Source organism: Xenopus laevis, chromosome 4L (genome assembly GCF_017654675.1).
Source record: "Xenopus laevis strain J_2021 chromosome 4L, Xenopus_laevis_v10.1, whole genome shotgun sequence".
NCBI lineage: Eukaryota > Metazoa > Chordata > Amphibia > Anura > Pipidae > Xenopus > Xenopus laevis.
In genome coordinates, this window is record NC_054377.1 from 111,182,564 (window position 1) to 111,204,424 (window position 21,861).

General features: G+C 38.8%; 1 protein-coding gene across 2 annotated transcripts in view; it reads right to left on the bottom strand.

Annotated features, from left to right (window-relative positions):
* Positions 1 to 21,861, bottom strand: part of grin2b.L (glutamate receptor, ionotropic, N-methyl D-aspartate 2B L homeolog) — a 281,365-nt gene that overhangs the window by 46,193 nt on the left and 213,311 nt on the right. For both annotated transcript variants that reach the window (XM_041589078.1, NM_001112897.2), the window contains 1 exon segment: positions 5,612 to 5,726. In XM_041589078.1, coding sequence (XP_041445012.1) covers positions 5,612 to 5,726 — 115 coding nt within the window.

The following is a 21,861-nucleotide window of genomic DNA, read 5'->3' on the forward strand; positions in this document are numbered from 1 at the left end:
CAATGTATTTGGAGATTACTGTTATAATTATATATGACGTCTGAATTCAGCACCCCCACTTGAGTGCACAAGCTGGTTTTGAGTTGCTCCAGTTCCAGCATGCTCCCCATATTAGTAACATATAACTGACTGCTCTCAAGGAGCCTGCAAGAAGTCATATTACACATTCTCTGGAACACAGACGCTATCATGAAATGTGTGACAGCTGCGTCATTTATATGTTTGTAGGTCAACATAAAAAGAATAGTCGTTGTAATCATCTAATTGCAACCCCACAAAACTACGATTGAAACCTGTTCCCTGGATGGAATGGTCTAATATAAAGTTTAATCACTAGTTAAAGGCTATTCAGTCAATTTCCATGACTGCCAATTTCTAAGGCTAATCTGATTTTTTTTTTTAAAAAAACTGAGCTGTAAGGGACATACGTGCGAATATAATAAAAGTTGGTAACGGAAAAAATATTAGCAATGAGAAAAATGATGCCTTTGTGCAAACAAATGCGCCTTTGTGCGAATTAAAATATAGCTTTTGCGAACCCGGAAACTGTTTGGCGACCACTTCCGACAGGGGAAGAAGGTTTGCAAATTTTATAGTCTGCGCCAGTGCACAGTGAATGTAATAAAACTTCTTACTGAAAAAGTTCTTATGTTTGCTCCAAAAGATTATGACACTTTCAAGCACTTCTTAAAAGTGGGCAATGCGCAATTAAAATTCGCAGTGCAATAACAGTTTAAGGAAGAGCATTACATTGCGACATGCAAATTTTTATTCTTCTTTGTGCAAATTGTTTTGCTCTTTTCGACTTTTATTATATTCCCCCATAAGTGTTCACTGGCAGGATGCCTGCCAAGAGAATGTAAAGTGCAAGGAAAAGAATAAAGAGGAGTGGGTGTGGGAAGAGAGAACAAGCAAGACTTTCTGTACTATACAGATATGGAGGGGGGAAATGTAGGCATGAGAAACAGATTTCAGGGGTACACAGAAGAGTAGTCAGAGTAAGTGATTACACAAAAGGGAAGCATTTTGGTAAAATCTAGTCAAACAGATATGATGATTTAAGGGCTCATTTGCATGCTTTCGGTTCAGTTCTTTCTAGATGTAACTTGACAGATGGATTGTCATGTATGTGTACATCATCACCAGCCCCTAGTGAAAATTCTCAGCAATGTAGCTGGTGTCATAAGAGCCAACACGTAAGTAAAGGGCTTTCAGTGTTTCAATGTGATCAAATGACCTTGGGTTAATGTAAGGTCTTAGGTCTTGAGTCTGCATAACTGCATGGCATTCAAACTTTGTGCTCTTTGTTTTGCTATTCACAGACAGGTGCAAATCTTGCAGAGATGCCTCTGAAAGCAGCAGAACAGCAGGTGCAACAGTGCGGCGATGGCTCATTGTCTGCAAAGAATAAAAACTGTGTGTATGATTCAGAGCAGGTTATAATGCTTTTTTTGTATCTGTGAAGGGCTGCCATGAAGAATCCTACAGAGCTATAGGGCAAATTTTGCGCAGCAGATAACAGATTAGCTATTTAACTATAATGGTGATACAAAGGGGACAAATGCCATTCATGGCTCTCTACAAACTGACAGGATGAAAAACTCAAACCAAATAAGACTTTTGTTGTTGTTTATTATTTGTAGAGGATGGTAAGCTAGGAATCATTTAAACATTTTAATTAAAGCTTTTGTGGTTCCTTCACTGGGCCTTTTGAATGTGGGAAAAATATGTATACAAATTTGATAGGCCCAAGGCAGGTGAAGCAGAGAGCTTTCCTGAAGATGAGTTACATTTGTCCTTTGAGGCTACAGTACAGCACTCCCAAATTTGCACAAATAACTGTCCATTTTCACATCGGTCTGTTATTCGAACACATCAGATGAACAGAGGCCCCTAACAATCTACAGCCTGTAATCTTCTGCCACTTGCCAAAGGAAAGATAATGGGATTTTCTCCTTATGGTTATATAGAAGGTTTAAAGGGCATGTCAACCCCAAAAAAAAATAATTTTTGCCTAATAAAAGAAAACATAAATCCAAGCAACTTTGCAATATAGGCTCAAGAAGAAAGAAAGGCAGTACTCCGGTTAAAAAGAATGATGGTTTATTGCAACAGGGCACAAACCAACATCACCTGATGCATTTTGGGAGCAACTCCCTTATCATAGTATCTAGTATAGGTAAATCTAAAACAACTGGACTTGCTGAGTAATCATTGAAGATGTTTCACTTCTCATCAGGGCAGCTTCTTCAGTCTGAAATTCAAAGAGGTGTTGATTCCCTGTAGTTACTGTGATAGGATTACCAATGTGTCATGCAACTCCTAGAAAGAGGTGTCACTTGTGAGAGTTGCATGAATGGATGTGTGAAGTGTTCTGAAACCGCCGGGGTGCAGATGTAAGAACAGCATTGTATGTAGCAGACAGGTGGTGTCGAAGGCCCCTGCCTCTGTTCAAGGATGGTTTCTCCACCTTGACATGAATCGCCTCTTTCATGCCTCGTTCAAACCAGCGGTCTTCTTTATCCAAGATTTGGAACTTGCTACCTTGTCTTTTAGGTGTAGAAAGAGTTTTGCCCTGTAGAGTTCTCCCTCCTATGCTGAGCCATTTGCATAGTGAGCAATTGTTTTGTCTCCCCAATGTATAGATCTGTACACTCCTCGCTACACTGGACTCCATATACCACATTGCTTTGTTTTTCTTTTGGTGTTGGATACTTTGGGTGTACCAGTTTATGTCTCAGTGTGTTGCTAGGTTTGAAAAACACGTGGTTTTTGTTAAAAATCCTCCTTCCTCCTTCTCTGATACTCCAGCTACATATGGGATGACTATGTTTCACCTACCAGTCAGTTGAACTGAAGAAGCTGCTTGTTTGAGTAGTGAAACGTCTTCATTGATTACTCAGCAAGTCCAGTTGTTTTAGATTTACCTATACTAGATATACCATGACCTGGATGAATGAAAATCTTCATAGTCATATCCCTTATCATAGGCTTTGCAATATACATTCATTACAAATTCCACATGGGGCTTAAGGTATTTGTATATGTATTGCTTTTTAAAGCAGGGGTTGTTCCTTTCTATTCTCTGCCCTGATGGCTCAGACTGTTGATACAATGTAAGACAAGGTAGCTGATCTACAACATTGTTTAAACAGTAACAACCATCAGTTTAGCAAATGCTGCTTTCAATAGCAGTTGTTTTTACAAATAACTTTAAAAGCATTCCATTCATCCTTGCTGCTGATATTTCATTTACTGACTCCCTTTCCATCAATCACTCTTTCTGTCATCATTTGACCTTCCTCTTTGCCTTTTCATTTTCTCTCATCTAATATTTAACCCTTTATCCAATGTCCTTTCCAAAAACTACTCTTTAATTAAGGTAGCTAAAGAATTTGGCAAGGCAATCTGGCCCAGTATGAAGGTACACATTCTGTTTTGTAAGCCTTGTAGAACACTTGGCAGCTTGCACATATACTTTGATGAATCAAGCCATCTCTACAAATGAAAGCAGACAACTAAATCTGTAAGTTTCTTTTTTTATTGCAATCGCATCATGCATATCCATTTCTGTCCACACTCCCTCGGTGAAACATATAAGATTCTAAATAGGGATGTGCTAAATACATAATTTGTGGATAAAACCGATTACATAATCCTCCACAAAAAATATGACTAAATATCAAACGGAATCCTAATATGCATTTAAAAATAAAAGATCGAACCATATTTTTCAATTGCTTTTATTCAGGAACTAAAATCTTCATTCAGTTGGCCAAACAGAAACTTCTATGACAATTGGAGGTTGATTCCCCAGCTGCCCAAGAGCTCCACAGTCCTTATTTATATGGCATCAGTTTAATAGGCCCCAGTTTATTGAGCCACTGAATGGTAGGTACTGCTCGACATATCTAATGGGTATCCGACATACCTGAAATATCTCAAAAGATCAAATACGTGTCAAATGGCTAGTCAGCTATTACCTAATTTTACCAAATAAATATTCTCTTTAAATCCTAGGGAGGATGGCATGGTACATCACCCTTGCATTTAAGACCTAAGAATTTCATTGCCCAGAGTCAAAACGGCTCATCAGTGATACACAACTGCTTTGCTTCTTTTGATGATGCAAATCTCTAGTGCTATTTCAGTCTTACATTATTTTTGCATTTCCTTCCCTTATATGTTTTCTTGTTGTCCTCTTTCATCATCCTCTTGTTTGTACTTTCTAAGGCTGTTGATGACGGGGGAGGCTGCTGGTGATGGACAGTTTAAAGAGATGTAATAAACAGATGCAGGAGAATTTGGGTCATGCTTGGTGAAGAAGTGGGAGAGGGGAAATCAGAATGTTGAAACAGAATCACACTGAGCCAAACCTGAGGTGGATGGAATTAAATACAGGAAGCTAAAAGCATGGCAGCTTCATTCCCTACATTATTATTAGATGTGGTTGGTGACGGGTACTTCCGGATATCTATCACACTCATTTATGTATTCCAATTGCATGTGTCAGGTGTGATAAACTTTGTTCTCAAATGTTTTACATATAATATTTTCCTTCTGCTGGCATGATCCCAGAATTAATATTTTAGAGAAGGTGTTCAAGAACGGAAAATGATGGTCACACCTGAGGAACTAGACACATCCTTCTACAAAAATCCCTCCTCCAGATGCATATTTGGCACTGCCCTTGGCCCAATACTGAAGGCATTACAGTAACTCAGTGCAAGCCAATGAGAAGAGCCTTTTATAGTTTGGAAGGACAGCCTTTTTAGCTGGCTGTAGGTTAAAGATCCACAGGTTTTAATTTCCTGCCGCAACAATATACAGGGGGGGGTTCCTTGCAAACTGTACCTTGGAAAAGGGGGGCTTAATATAGACAATAATAATATAATATATAATATTTCTATATAAATGATAATTTAATGTATACCATGCCAGAGGTTGAGAGTCATCTGATGCTAAAGATCTGTCCCTATATCCACCCATGCTTTCATATATTGGAAACAATAGGCACAATTGCCCTTATACCATGAAGGGTGTAGCTAAGGTGACTGTAAATGGGACTGTAAAGGTGGCCATACATTTAAACTGTCAATTCGGGTCCAAGACCCACTTGTTTGGTGACCTCACTTAATGAGTGGATGTCATAGTGTATGGTCACCTTAACACAGGTACAATCTAGGCTGCAGATACCTGAAACATCTGCTCAAGGTTTAAGAAGAAATAGTGGCAGCTCAAGGGCCCAGAACTCAATAAACAATATGCTCTAAAATATATTCTGTATTAAGGGGAAATTCACCTATTGCCTATACCATCTTAATTCTACAAATGCTATCTGCTACAGGATAGAAATCAGACTAATTCTGAGACCTGATTTTGCATTGTTTAATTCACTTTCAGCTATTCGCTTGTTCAACTATTAATCTTCTTGTCTGGTATTCCAGGGCAAAATTCAGAATGGAAATAAAAAAAGAAGACACCAATTGTGCAGCATCTTAAATTGCAACTGTCTATGCCACAATAAAAGTTACATTTAAGGTGACATTGGCTTTAAGCTAAGAAAATGACAGCAATGTGTACAAGCTCTGCACACTAAATTTGTCCTTACCCGTTCCCATTTCCTCTCTTGGTTGAGCAGAATGATGACCAGCTTGGGATGCATCTGGTAGCCATCTTCGCTGAAGGAAAGGTTCCGACCTTCAAACGTCACATTGATCAAATACCTATTTAGAACATTTATAAAAAAAAAGAAAAAGGTTTTATTAAAGAGAATGTGCTCAGATCTGTATGTAGAGTAACATGAAACCCTGCTTACAGCATTTTTGTTTTATTCACTAATATATATATATATATGAAGGAAGACATTATGGCATATTATCTTCAGGGGGCATTTGCATTTGTTCATTTTGTGGGTGCTGCCATGTTGTTTGCATTCACCTTATAGTTCTCTATAAAAAAGCACTGCTGATGTTTAGAAAAAATGCCTGTGCTGTAGTAGGCAATAAGGCAGCATATACACGCAACTGGCAGAAAAGAAATGTTCTGTGCATACATGCAACTAGCCAACGACTAGAACTTTTTACATTTAACAGGCTATCTCTGTGCAATTATTTATTATCTTGTCAGCACATACTGTAGTACTACTGAGGCCTCCCCCCTTCTCTCTGATGCACTGTTACATTTTTCCTCAGACAAAGCAGTTCTTGCTTCATTTCATATATATAATATGACATTCATCCTCCGACCAGCTCTGAGCTTTCCACCCTAATATTTTATTTTTATGTATTTTACAGCAGTTCCAGAGATAAGTGCTGAGCAATGCAACGCAGATAAAGAGCATATGTACAGTGACAAACTTAAAGAAAAGTGGCTTTAAATCCTTCTGGTGTTTCATCTGAATCCTTGCACACTTCCAGGTACATTCCTAATGTCTTTTTTATTTTTGTGTGTGTATATATATATATATATATATATATATATATATATATATATATATATATATATATATATATATATATATATATATATAATGCAAAGAAGAAGATGCACACCGGGATTTTGCAAAAAATTAAAACTCAGTTTATTGGTTTACATTAAAAGAACCGGGAATCTAAGACTTTTATCAAGACCATCACATGACTAGTTCCTAGGGTAAGTGGAACTTTATTAAGCAAATAATGGTTTAAATTACAGGGAACAATTCAAAAAATAACAAATGAAGATTAACTGCAAAGTGTCCACTGATGGCCGCATGCAAAGAGTAGCAGTTCTGGGTAGTTTCTTGCCTGGACAATTAATATCTCTGCAGGTAAGTGACAAATCCTCAAAATTGCTCCCATTGCTTTGGAATCACAGCTGCACCTGTGTATCAACTGAGTGCCACTCGGAACACGGCAGTCACTGTTTCCAAGCAACAAACACACAGGAAGTCAGTTACACTGCATAGGGGAGCAGCAGCAGTTGCAGGCAATATTTTTGGGTTACTGTTGCCATACAACAACATCTGGAGGGACAGAAGTTGGACTTCTCTGAGGTATATTTGTGCTCCAAGGTGTCAGTGTTGGAGCCAGGCATATGCCTTCTCTGACCTAGATTTAAACAGTTCCAACCCGCAGGAAATATGTCAGAAACAGGGTTCAAGGCAATCAAGTGGACAAGATCTTGAATAATAAAAAGGGGAGAGGGACACATTAGAACCCCAAAGAATTGGGTAAAGCAGAGAAGTGCCAGTGTTGCTGTGAGTCCAGTTGTAGGAACTACGAAGAAAAGAGATATACAGAGAGAGGATGCAGCTACACGAGTCTGAAATTCTAAATATCCCACGTTCCACAAGAACTGTTTGAAGTTTGTGTGCGAATGAAGAAAGGATTATTTGCATTATTACATATTTAATGAATGAGTCCATTTTCCTTTCTGCGCTGAAGGGCCCAAAATCTACAAACCTCTGTTCATCTTGGAAGAGGTTAACAATTTAACAGTATAATTTCAGAAGCATAAAGGATAGCGTTACTATGGCAACATCTTCCCACGGATGGTGAGACGCTGAATGTAGGAAGGAGAGAGGAGTGAAGATGCAGGAATGTTGCCCGTGGATGTCACAGTCCAGTGATCAAACAGAGAAAGAATCCACAGATTTCAGAAGAACACAGTATTTCATGGAGAAATCATTGTATTGCTAATTATAGAAACTAAACCCAAATTTTAAAAAAAGTGCAGAAATCTGGACCGCCGGGCTATCAGTCATTAAAGTCATTTACATTAGTGACAATTGTGATCAGTTATGTCATCGCAGGGAAGTCATGTGGTTTGTAACTTCACCTGTTCACTATCGGCCAGTTGTGAATGTGCACACTGGGACGCATGGAAAATATTACAGCATAATAATAAAATCATAGCATAAAATGCATTGCTGATATCGTAATGATTATTTACTTGTTTATTCTCATGTGTGTAGTTAGTCATTCTCAAATAATGTCAAGGAACTTCCCTTCTGGTGACCATGAATAGCACTCTTGCTGTTCTTCTCTGGGTAGAATTTACATTATATTCTAAATATTACAGTTATTTACTAGGAATATGGTTGATGCTAATATAGTATCGCAGGTCACAGCAATGTGTGCACTTAGTCCAGTGTTCCATCTATGGGGTCGATTTATCAAAGAGTGAAGTTAGAGATCTCCACAGTCCGCAGAGTGAAATACCGCCTCTCTCCATTCATTTCTATGGGATTTTTAAAGGCGTATTCATCAAAGGGTGATCGTGAAAGTTCATCATTTGATAAATATGCCTTTAAAAATCCCATAGAAATGAATAGAGAGAGAAGCGGTATTTCACTCTGCGGACTGTGGAGATCTTTAACTTCACTCTACCCCTATATGTCAACTGTAAGACTTACTGCTGTAGAACCTGCAGGCAAAACAATGAAATACTTTACAACACCAGTGGTTCCCAAACTATGGGTCTAGCCTCATTGGGGAGAAGGGAGGTTTTGGAGCAGTGGTGGGTGTGTGTAAGGGGAAGAATTGCCATTTGCTCTTCTAGATATACATGAAAGGCTGTCTCAAATGCCAGTTGGGATGAATATGTATTTGGTGGCCTAGATCTTCTTGAAACTACGAGTAACTTCCCATTTCCTATATCTGTACTCATTGTATGAGCTAAGGAGGGCCTTGGACAAAGGTTGGAACACTGTTGGTATATTCAGGCATATTCGATAAGGTCTGAAAGATATGAATAGACATACTAAGGACATATATAAAGAGGTTTATTAACCACCGTACTGAACAGTACAGGCTTCCTTTGATGATAATTTGCCAGTGTTAAGAAAGTACAGCAATTTGGCCATGCTGTGATATTGAAGTAGCAGAAGTAAATGACATTTAATGTTATCTCAATGACATGTATGCTGCACAGACAACATGAGGAGGGGGCATAGGGAGTCCTTGCTATACCATGCCTACACACACAGGAGCTGAATTATAAACATAGTTGCTAAACTGAACAAGTGCAGTTGCCAATAGCAACTGATGAGCAATTAGTTGTGCACAGTCTACTAAAAGTTAGAAAATAAAAGCAAGGTCCTGATTGGTTACTCATGGCAACTACCTTTGTGCAAACTCGCACCTATGTTTGTAAACGTGTGATGGAAAGTATAGGGAGAAAAGCTGCCAGCTCAGCCATAATCTATGCACATTTCCATTGCTTCTGCTACAATATTGATGCTACATACAGTTGTTTATACTGGAGGATCTGCACGAACAGCAGCCACTAAGTGCCATTGTACTGGGAGAAGGGGAGTGCAAACACTGAGTTATACAAATATATAAATGGAAAAAGGCAGAATAGCTGATAATTAGGGATGCACCAAATCCACTATTTTGGATTTGGCCAAACCCCCGAATCCTTCGTGAACGATTCGGCCGAATACCGAATCCGAATCCTAATTTGCATATGCAAATTAGGGGTGAGAAAGGAAAAACAGCTTAGACGTCCTTAGAATCCTGAATTCGGTGCATCCCTACTAATAATAACAGTGATTACTGATAAGAAAATTATAGGAATGATAACCTTATAAATAGGGACTATTTTGCTTTTGAGCAACGCATGTATCTGTCTGGGGTTGTCAGTTACAACCAGGGTTGGAGACATCCATTAGCCAATATATGTCGTATATCAGACTGGTAAATGTGCCATGAGTTATACTTACTAGCCCTGCTTATTACTGACTGTGTAATAGGAACATGCTCACTAAAAATATCTCCTGCCTATTTGGGAAGAGAAGCAGCCGGGTGGTGAGTGTGCTCCATCTCTAATGACGGGAGGGAGAGTTACGTCAGGAACCTATTTCATTTAGCTGCTGCAGAGAAACATGACATTATTTCATAAATCTGTACTGAATAAGGTGAGACGGAGCATTTGTCACAGCGCTGCAAAGAAAGAGGCCATGTCACTCGCACAGTGTGATTCCAGTGGCGGGTTTCACTACAATGTACAGAGGAAATGGCCAGTTATTAAAGGGGAAGTAAAGTCTAAGATAGCATAAGGCTAGAAGTGCTGTATTTTGTATACTAAACATAAACATGAACTTACTGCACCACAAGCCTAATCAAACAAGTGATTTCTGCTTTCAAATTTGGCCACAGGGGGTCACCATCTTATAACTTTGTTAAACATTTTTGCAAGACCAAGACTGTGCACATGCTCAGTGTGGTCTGGGCTGCTTGGGGATCGTCATAAATTATCAAAACAGCAAAAGTCATATAATATCTGCCATAAGCTGATACAGCAAGACTGATTAATAATCACAATAGACAGACTGCACTGGGTCATGTGTTGTCAGGTAATCCAATGTGGAGGTTATAGTTTTTGTATTGTTTAATACAAACGTTCTCTAACTCTGCAGAACCAGTGGCTGCAGCAAAATAATCTTCCAAATAGAATCCCCGTTTATCTGTTTAAATCTGGCTCCATGATCTTTGCTAGCCAAGGCAATTAAGACAGAGCATTGCACTAGCCTTAAATCAGACCTTTGCCCACAAAATATCCATAAGAACACCAATTATTTATTGCACATGTCTCAAGCATTTGTTACTTAAGCCATGGTTAAATCACAATTCTCAGCACCCACCTAGCAAATGCAGATGACCAGGAGATGATCAGAGTTGTAGTTAACAGCTGAGGGCTTAACAATGGAAATCCTTAATTTTTTTTTTCAAACTAGGTGGGGTATTTTCCTTCGTTGCCCTAGGCTACTCAGAACTAAATGGTTCCTATGGCTAATAAAATATGGTTGGTCTGGGTCATGGAAGCAGTTATACAGAATGGGAAGCACTAATTCAATTAGAAAGGGTCCCTATGCTGAATTACATTTGTCTCATGTGCATGTATCTCATTAGGTGAGGGGCCAGGCGTTTCCATGTTTGCCATTTCCCCATATTTTATTTGTAGCCAGAAAGATGTATGAAAATAAAAGCAGCCATGTACAGATGTATTGGCACCTATCACCACCTAACATTTGTCCTAAGCAGAACTGTGCCATGTCAATGCATGAACAACCACGCTGTAGCCTTTCTCTGGGTCACCAATAATTGTATTGAGCTGAATGATCTTTTTCCAGGAATGGATCAATGTTAGAAGAAAGTGAAGTGCTTATGCTAGCAACAGACCTAATCATTTCATTTCTCCCTGACACAATTCATTTAAAAGTTCAGTGTAGTGTTTCCGTGTTTGCTCCTGCATAGAACTGGCCGACTAATGTAACTAAAGTAACGTCCTCTATTGGTCCGGGGCTGCTGCATTACCAGTGCTCAATTTAACCCCCTTTCCCTAAAGCCTTAAGCTGAGATGTACCATGGGTCAAGAAGAGCCAATTATATGCACAAAGGATTCTATATGGAAGGATCGCTGTTCCCTCACGTATACTTAGCAATAACCATAAAATCAATGTAATGTACATAGAATAAGCCATAAACACAGTTACTACTCACTCTTATGCAGTTAACATAAAAAAATTAACATTTTATGTACATTTGGCCGGCCAGTTATGCCATGTGCAAGCTCATTGTATGCACACGTATTTTACTCTCTGACTTCAATCAAACTTTATGTATGAACAAGAAATATTTTCTTATTACTATCTGATGGAAACTGCAATCCATTTCCCGTGACTGTTCCCCTTTATCTGGTGTTCCACAAGGATTAGTAAAGAAAGCGCTAAGTCGATCTCCTTCGCTATGTTTCCTTTTTTCTGATAACAGTCAGTAAATGGCTTTAGAAAAGGCCAACAAAAATTAGTTTGATCCAGAATTGGCTGCAAGAAATATGTTCCTGTGAACATACAGAGATTCTGGTATAAAGAGGGGTTTCTTATAAATCGGTTAAGACCTAACAGATTCCCCCATGTGCTCAGCTGCAGCCCCCCACATTGCTGCAAAGAAAAAAACTGGTATGCTTCTTTCAATAAAAAGAATAGAATTTTGATATTAGCAAAGATGCGAAGAAGCAGACGGCAGACGGCACTTCTGAAATGGGGTTTATTGGAGTAACTGCTGATGACACCTTACGCGTTTCGGGAGTTATCCCTTAATCATAGGTAAAAATTTTGATATTACCTGTATACTACTCAGTCTGGAAATTAGCATATGCTGTAACCCTTTTATATAAACAAAAAAAAAAAAAAAAAAAATATATATATATATATATATATATATATATATATATATATATATATATATATATATATATATATATATATATATATATATATATATATATATATATAATCAATTTGGACGTAAAAATAATTCTACATTATGTTTAAGACATGAGCCCATCCAATAGCTCAGTGTGCTAATCTCTTTAGAGGCTACACTGTAGTTGTGAGATGATTTTAGCATTCTTTACATATCATACAGTCACTGTGGAAAATCAGAAGTACAAGACAAAGAGACAGAAACAAATAGAAGTGACAGGGGACAGGGCAAAGAATAGGACCAGACCTAAACAAAGCAACAGAACTGGAGACACACCTGAGAAGAATTAGGCAGACTACAAAGAACAACCAGAACAAGGAAAATTATTTATAACAGAAGAGGGAGGAGACCAGTAAAGGGTTTAATCTACTGGAGAGCGTTAGGTAGTGAGTTGAACGTAATGCTTAGGGGCCTAGGATACTATTTATCATGCGGTGTAAAAAGTGGAGTGAAACATTATCAGATTTTTGCTTTTGATTTCTTAGGGTGACACACGTTAAGATTCTGAACAGATTAGTCACCCTGTGACAAACCTTCGGGTGACTAATCAACCCTAAATTCCTTCCCGCTCCGTTTTCTGAAGTCACTCGAAGTTGCCTCACGAGGAAACTTCGGAAAACTAAGCACTCCGAGTGCCATCCCGCCGGCGATTTCTATTCCAGCCGACGGGAAGGCATTTAGGGGAGATTAGTTGCCCAAAGAGGAGGCGATTTGTCGCTGGGTGACTAATCTCCCTGGAATCTTAAGATGGCCATAGATGCAAAGATCCGATCGTACGAATCATCGTACGATCGGACTTTCCCATCTCCCGACCCGCCACTAACCATTCAGATCAAAGTCTTACCAGTCAGATTAGTTAAAGAACAGATCAGCAATGTTCTGCCCCTGACAGCAATCGTACGATATCTATGTCCAACCAAAGCTAGTGACAGTCTCCCACTGAAAATCGTACGATCGGCAATACACGCAGAGATATTATCGGCAGCCGACAGAAATGTTCTAACCTGTCCGATCGACCAAACGACGATCTCCGCCGGACGAAAAATGTCGGGACTCTCCACACACGGTCCAAAAATCTCACGAATCCTCGATTCGTACGATCAGATCTTTGCGTCTATGGCCAGCTTTAGAGTGTGTCACCACCCTAAGTGTTGAAATCACCAGTAATGCTTCACTCCATTTTTTACACAGCATGAAAAATATACCCCTTTATGTGGTGACCATGTAAGTAATAAAACCTGGAACATAGAGAAATGTAGGGGAATTATGAAGATTGGGTTGTCTACATTAACAGCCTTGAGGTATAGCCAGGCAGTCCCTAAACACTAGGTCCACTCTTCAAATCCAGCAGAGGACATTACTAATCTGGAACCAACAATAAGTAGACAATCTGTTGTCTGTAGTCCCGCTGTCACTGTTCTTCCATGATCTTGGATGAAAGCATCTGTGAACCAGGATGGAAAGCCCTAAAACTCCTCAACAGATTTCACTGCCATTCACCTCTAAAATCGAATTGAATCCTCCTTCACAAATAGACTAGAATTCTTCTAGGAAAAAGGTAAAAATAGTACGGCATATAAATATTTTATGAAGTTGTTTTAATATAGAGAGTATCAGATAATAATATAATAGTATATACTGCACATTTAACTCTAAACTAAATGAAAAAAAAAGAAAAACTTCCTTCCCCAATGCAGTTTATGCAATACTACATGTTTTTGTGTTGCGAGGAGACAAATCATCATTACCCAAAGCAAGTTTGGCTTGCCTCATGGCTGTCGGAATTGTCCCAGAAAGATCATTGCTGATTTAACTAGAGATGGTTAAGCCATTGCTTTCTATTTTGTATCTAACCATTTTGTATATCCGAGATGACTTTCAATGACCGCAAGCAATTTAGAATGCTGTGCATTATATTAACCATATGATATCAATTCTGGGGGCATATGATTTGCATGTGACACTTTTTATATCTCTTCCAGGCCCGGACTGGCAATCTGTGGGTTCTGGCAAATGCCAGAGGGGCTGCTATAAGGTGCCATAGAAAGTCAGTATTTAGTGGGCTGGTGGGGGCTGTTTGGGCCTCTATGTGGGCTGATTGGGCCTCTGTATACCTAAAAATGCCAGGGCCTATTTTAAATCTCAGTCCGTACCTGGTCTCTTCCCTATGCTGCCAGTCAGTTCTGGTGCCTGTTTTAGCTCAGTTAGAAGAGATAAAAACAGGTTTCAAAAATGAAGAGGATAACCATGCCTGCCATAATCCTATTCAGACATCGTGAGTGACATTGTAATCTTCTGATCTTTCATTCCAGAGCCAAATAGGTTACAGAGATTCAGTTAAAATAGCTTTTTATCTCTAATGCATTTAACCAAAGTCATAATAAAAAAAAAAAAAAGCGAAGAGGGATTCTTATTCAAAGAAACTCTTAACCCAAAGCAAAAGGAATACAGAAACCCAAATTCTGGTTCTCAGACAAATAGATTAGGCATGTTGCTTGTTAGTTAGAAAGTAGCTCATGTTTCCATTTCCCCTAAGGAACTCTACATGAAGGGAATAGATATAATGAGAGTGCATTTAATGAAACCAGTCTGTTGGAATTTCAAAGACTGCTTTAAAATGCAGCATAAAACACCAGCCTCATTCGAAAAACCTCTCCGACTTTGAACTGGTTGCCGTACACAGAAACGGCAGATGAGAAGCAGCGTTTTACAAACTGATGCTCTTCAATTGATTGTATTTTATAAAAGACAAAATCCATTTTATGGGGATTTGTTAGAAGGCTATAGAGAAGGGACTGACATCTGGGGGTGGAATTAACACCACAAGATGTTGTTTAAGAGCAAAGTGCCAAATGATAGTATGATGGTGGAACACAGCATGAAAGGGATGGTACAGGGTCAAGGCTTAGCAGGCGAGGAAATAGTGTTAGAGAAAGAGTGGGAATAGGGGAAAGATTTAACGACTGCACTTTGCAGAGCTTCCAAAGGAACATGAGAGCTCAGCAGGTGATCCTAATGGGGGATGGAGCAGGTGACGGCGGAGGGGATGGAGCAGGTGACAAGAGGATAATGTGGAGCAGACCCATCACTTAAAGAACCAAGTACAATGTAAGGGTGACGTAAGATCCAGCTTGTAAGTTAGGAGTGGATTAGTTGGAGGCTACACATGAAGCATCCCTTGAGTCATTACTGAACTACAAACTCTTGGAAACTTCAGGCTTAGTTCTGTAGTCTAGAAATACCTGGAGACCGACAAACCAACTATTCCTGCCATATAGTTTATACCATACATCCGTTTCCAGTGACAATCGGCATAATGTGTGACTGTCTCTCTAGCATTGAGCTGCAGCAGTGGCTTATTGCATCTTTATCTGGTCAGAATACCAGTAATGTCCCTATACATCATTGCACTGAATCATATTCTCATACAATACCGTACAAAGAGAAATTTGTGTTCGCTCAGTTGAAACCCTCGAGGCCAAATAACTTTTCAGCAGTTTGACTGGGTTCATTTTTTTTTATTTTGTAATCCGCAAAACAGCCTCAGGATTTCTCATTGTGTGGAGGACCCCACAGGGCCCCAGTGGGACTATCATGCGCTTGCAATATTCAGTCATTTACAGATGTACAGTAGCCTCATGTGGTATGGAGAAATTATTTGTTGTTACTCAGAAATGGCCAAAGCTCCCCAGTTTGCTAGTATTTATCAGAAGACACAACTGGTAAAGTCTTGGGATATTACTTGCTTGCTTATGAATGTTGTACCTTTTTTTACCACATTTTTTTCCTGGTATTACTCGCATTTCACATTTCCTTAATACAACAAACCAATCCAGTCTGTTAGTTTAACTACCCTTCCATTGTCCCGAACCACTGGCACATGGTATGTTGGTAGATACCGTTGGTAGGGCCCTATGGACCCTAAATTTGCCAAGTCACATTTGCCTCTGTTTGCCTGTTATGTTTCCATTGTCAGACCTCCCAACATAGCTAAAGGGGGAACAAAAGTTATGACAATAGCAAAGCCTCCATACAGAAGTTCCATTGGAGAATGGCCAGGCAGAAAAAAGTCTTAAAGGGGTTGTTCACCTTTGAGTTAACTTTTAGTATGATGTAGAGAGTGATATTCTGAGACAATTTGCAATTTGTTTTCATTTTTTATTATTTGTGGTTTTTGAGTTATTTGGCTTTTTATTCAGCAGCTCTCCAGTTTACAATTTCAGCAATCTTGTTGCTAGGGCCCAAATTACCCTTGTAACCATGCATTGATTGAAATGATAATATGGAATATTAATAGGGGAGGGTCGGAACAGAAAGATAAATAATACAAAGTAGCAATGATAATAAATGTGTAGCTTTACAGAACATTTGTTTTTAGATGGGGTCAGTGACCCCCTTTTGAAAGCTATTAAGGAATCAGGAGAAGAAGTCAAATAATTCATAAACATATAAATAATAAATAATGAAAGACCAATTGAAAAGTTGCTTAGAACTGGACATTCTATAACATACTAGGGGGCCGATTCACCAAGGGTCGAATATCGAGGGTTAATTAACCCTCGATATTCGACTGGAAATTAAAATCCTTCGACTTCGAATATCGAAGTCGAAGGATTTTAGTGCAAATAGTTTGATCGTACGATCGAAGGAATATTCCTTCGATCGAACGATTAAATCCTTTGAATCGAACGATTTGAAGGATTTAAATCCAACGATCGATGGAATATCCTTCGATCAAAAAAAACTTAGGAAAGCCTATGGGGACCTTCCCCATAGGCTAACATTGAGTTCGGTAGCTTTTAGATGGCGAACTAGGGGGTCGAAGTTTTTTCTTAAAGAGACAGTACTTCGACTATCGAATGGTCGAATAGTCGAACGATTTTTAGTTCGAATCGTTCGATTCGAAGTTGTAGTCGAAGGTCGAAGTAGCCCATTCGATGGTCGAAGTAGCCCAAAAAACACTTCCAAATTCGAAGTTTTTTTACTTCGAAATCCTTCACTTAAAGTTAGTGAATCGGCCCCCAAAAGTTAACCTGAAGGTGAACCATCCCTTTACGTTTGCCTAAATACATGACTGAGCTCAATTAGGACTCCACTGGAAATCCTGCATGGAAAAACATTAAAAAGTTGTTTTAAGGAATGATACTGCCCCATGCTAAGTAATTTAGTATTCTCTGTATCTCCCAGCAGCATAAAACAAAGAGACCCCTGCTGTAAATGTAGACCTGAAAGGACAAATACATCTTCTCTATCACATTTGTACCCCCATGATTTTTTTTTATTAACTGGGGAGGATTGACTCCTGGTTAGTGATAATCACAATATAGCCAGGGATGCCATACATTGCTTTTTAAGGAGATATTCAAATAAATGTAATACAAAAACATATATTATACCAGTTAGGGACAGCACTAGCCAGAGAGGTTACAGAAGCATCTTATATATTGTAGCATCATGGAGATAACCCAGTGGATTTCACTCCTGTCATTTCAGGACATTTGGTAATTGCAGAGTAAATCAATCAATCAAATTCTCAGCTAACTTTATCTAACTAGTGATGCCAAAACCACTGATTCTTCTCTGTCAGTGTCATTTGTTACAGTAAGGTAACAGCGGGTCAGGATCTCAAATCTTCAGCTGGATTTATGTCTTTTAGTGATGTAATAAAAAGCTTAAAGTATGCCCAGGTCTTGTAACCCATAGCAACCAAACAGATGTGTGACCGGTAAATACTATCTACTGATTTGTTACTATGGGTTACAATAACAATAATAAATGCTGCACCATTTACTATATTACAGGTATGGAATCCATTATCTGGAAACCTGTTATTCAGAAAGCCCCGAATTACAAAAAGGCTGTCTCCCATAGACTCCATTTTATCCAAATCATATTTTCTCTGTAATAATAAAACCGTACCTTGTACTTGATCCAAACTAAGATCTAATTAATACTTATTGGAAGCAAAACCAGCCAACTGGAATTATTTAATGTTTACATCATTTTCCAGTAGACTAAAGGTATGAAAATCCAAATTACGGAAAGATCCATTATTCTGAGCATTCTGGATAACAGGTCCCATACCTTCTGTTTGTTAAATTTATGCAGTGATTTTAATCCCCGAGATGTGTCACTAGCACAAATACAGAACAGTACCACATGGGCTAAATATGATCCTGTAATGACTCCCATAGAGTCAGTTTTAAGCATATAATTCTATTTTTTGAAAATGACTTACTTTTGTCTGTATTAATAAAACAGTACAATACCTTCTACTTGATGGTAACTTAGCTGCAAGAAGACATATTGGTGGAAAATATATGGGATAATCCCATTGCAAATATGGGATGACAATAGATCCCATAAATAAATTATCACCGTCCAGGCTCCCCTGCCAAAAATCTTCAGGGGGTCCTAGCACATGCCAGCACCCATTGTGCAAGCCTTCTCACCCCCTCTCCCATTGGCCAATGGTCTGCCTGCTGCTAGCTTACTTGCACCAACCCCAATGACAGAGTCATATAAAGAAATGCAGGCCTCTCAATATTAATTCATCATTTAGGCTTTCCCTGTGATCTGCACATCAAGTAAATAAACAAGATGCACCGGCTCTACCTTAAACACAGAATATGCTATCTTGACAAGCAAAGGTTTGTGTAATTCCACGACTAAAAATGACAATTTTTCACAGGTTTTATATTTGCACTTTTCAGGGCTGCAAGAAGAAAAGACCTGGAAGGTGATACTACAAAAACACAAATTCAGGCTGTAACAACGAATTCAGGCTTTTAACACCATTGCTTCTAAAACGGGCAGAAACCTTCACTTATTCTGATCGTCTCTGATTCAAACTATTTGTGTTCTGATTGGGATTGATATGGGAACATTTTCCTTCAAATATAATGCCGTTAACTGAATTGTATACAGATTTAGAGTACTGAATGGAACTGTATTACAGCACATTTAATATCAAGAAATATGTTGGCAGATGTTCTATGACATCTGTCTCTATGTCTAGTATTGAATACCTTGAATACAGCAGAATTATTCTGCAAACCTGCTGCTGGGTTTTTAATAAAACAAGGCAAAAAGTCTAAATTCTAGACCAATTTGAGGGCCTGGGCTATTCTGAACTTCATGATTACGTTGCATTGGTGAGCAGTCCATGGTGATTAAACCACTTGGGAAATTTGGGGCAAAAAAAGATATAAATATATCCCGATCCCCCTTTCACAATAAACATGTTTTAGAAAAACACTTAAATACTCAGCCTAGTCTTTAATACAGGCTCTGAGACTGCAAGATAACTGAAGAAAGGGTCTCTCTCTCTCTGGCATGCAAGAATGGTGAATGCAATGACTGAAAATTGATTTACGGAGGTCAATTGTAAATTATGTTTGTCTACTTTAATGTTTCCACAGTAATGCTCAATGGATAAGTATCTTAGCCTACCAGTCTCCTCTGAGCTTCAGCAGATGGGCACTACAGAATCACTGCACCTCACCAAAGCACTAGCTCTAGCTTATGGCACACTGCAGAATCAAAAGTCCTAAAAGTGACTCTAGGCATAACCTGCAGAAGGATGAGAGGAGAATGGGAGAAATAACTCACCAACAGCTGCAGTGACACACACATTGGCCCCTTATATCCCACTCATTCTTTCTAAGTGTGGCAAGCCAAAAAAGAGGCAAATCGGACTGAAGGAAGCCAAATATTGCAAAAATCAATGTTCATTCTGTACCTATGAGCAGTACTGCAAAGACAATGGCTGCTGATGAGGGAAAGATTGTTTCATGGGACTGTGAAGAAGCAAGAGAAATGGGCACTGTAATGAACTCAGGGTTTGGTATAAAGTTTTCCCTCTGCTATCTGTTTAATTCTGACCTCATAACCTGCAAAGCTTGGCACGTAATGTGGCGCCACTTACAAACGGCTTATTTTTTTCATTGGTTAAACAGACATTAAATAAATGCACATTTTAGTTTTTAGTCTTATTTCAGTCAGAACAGAGAACGTGGCACAAATAACTAATGTTGATAAACTCACCACGTTGAAACGGTGGTTCAGATGCACCTGCCCAAGACCCTCAGCAGTATTATGAAAGGGCACCAGGCACTCTAGGAAATCCATAGGGCCACACATATAAAGTAGAAACAGTTTAATCCAATTTAAATTAAAAGGTATACATCCATACATGTCCCTGGAAGATTACAGGAACTTTGCCTTTCATTTTGGCAAACTGCTATTTCACACCAGTCTTTTTAAATTACACTTAGTCAACATGTATAATTCATTTTAAAGGAGCAATAAAATGTGACTCTGCAAACCTCTTTTTTTATCATAAAGATATTTTAAATAGACCAACATGATGTGCAGTTAGTCTCTTATTAAGTGAGTTCTGTGCTGTAAAAAACTGTCTTACCTACTTATTATCTACCGAGCTCAGAGTGTTTGTTTTGAGGCTCGGTCTTATTCATGTCATGCTGGAACTAAAATCTGATTTATTTACCCATAACATATTAAATAAGGAGGGGTGTATCTGGTGGGCTCTTTATCTGCCTATAAAAATGCTCATAAAATATTGCTTGTAAAAGGAATTATTGCCATTTCCCATTCACAGTAAAGCTTTATTTTATTTTGCTCCTACATAGCCCCAGTCTTCAACATTTGGCTGTTATACAATTGCAGAGATTGCTACTAAATTCAAACAAAGACATGAAATTAAATTAATGTATGTTAATAACTGTAGGCATTCTGCAAAAGTAAACTGGAGGCAGCTATATATTACAATTCACTTGGATTCAACCAAAAAACTATTCAGTTATCTATTACGAAGCCACGTCAGACACCAAGCATTGCCATTCCTTAGGTCAGAATTCAGATGAATATGGTTTTCATATGGGGTCTGCTTTGCTGTATTGCATTCCCCAAACCAATCACTGCCTCCGAATACTTCATTATTAACATGACCTGAAAGCCTTGCACTTTTGGGGCAAATAGAGTATTGATGGGTGAATTTGTCCTGTTTTGCTTTGCCACGAATTTCGAGAATTTCCAGCAAAACTCGCACAACGGACGAAAAATTACCGAAAAGCCGATTTTGCTGCCATCGACAATTTGGCACCGCCGTCAAAGTTGATGCCGGCGCTCATTAAAGTCAATGGTCGTCCGTTAATCGTCGCTGGTGTCTAAATTGTCACCGGCGTTGATTCCATCTCCGGCATCAAAAAACCTTTGAAGCCGGCGAATTTTTGCGGCAAATTCGTGAATTTATTCCCAGGCGGCGAAACTCGGAAATTCGCCATGAATTTGCACCTGACGAATAAATTCGCCCGTCACTAAAATAGAGCAGTATCGCAGTTAAAGGAAGTCCATCTCCTCTTCTTCAAGTGACAGCTACTCTTTTGACTTCACTGGATTTTGTGCTATAAACTCAGAAATGGTTCACTTTCATGGCTTTTTCAGCTTGATAAACAAGCCCAACTGGATTAAGGCAAAATCCTGTGAAATGTCACAAAGTAAATTGAAACTGTTAAGATGATTTTTCCCACATCTGGGGATGTGGCTGTGTCGGAATTATGGAACTGTATGTGCAGTTCTGTATTTG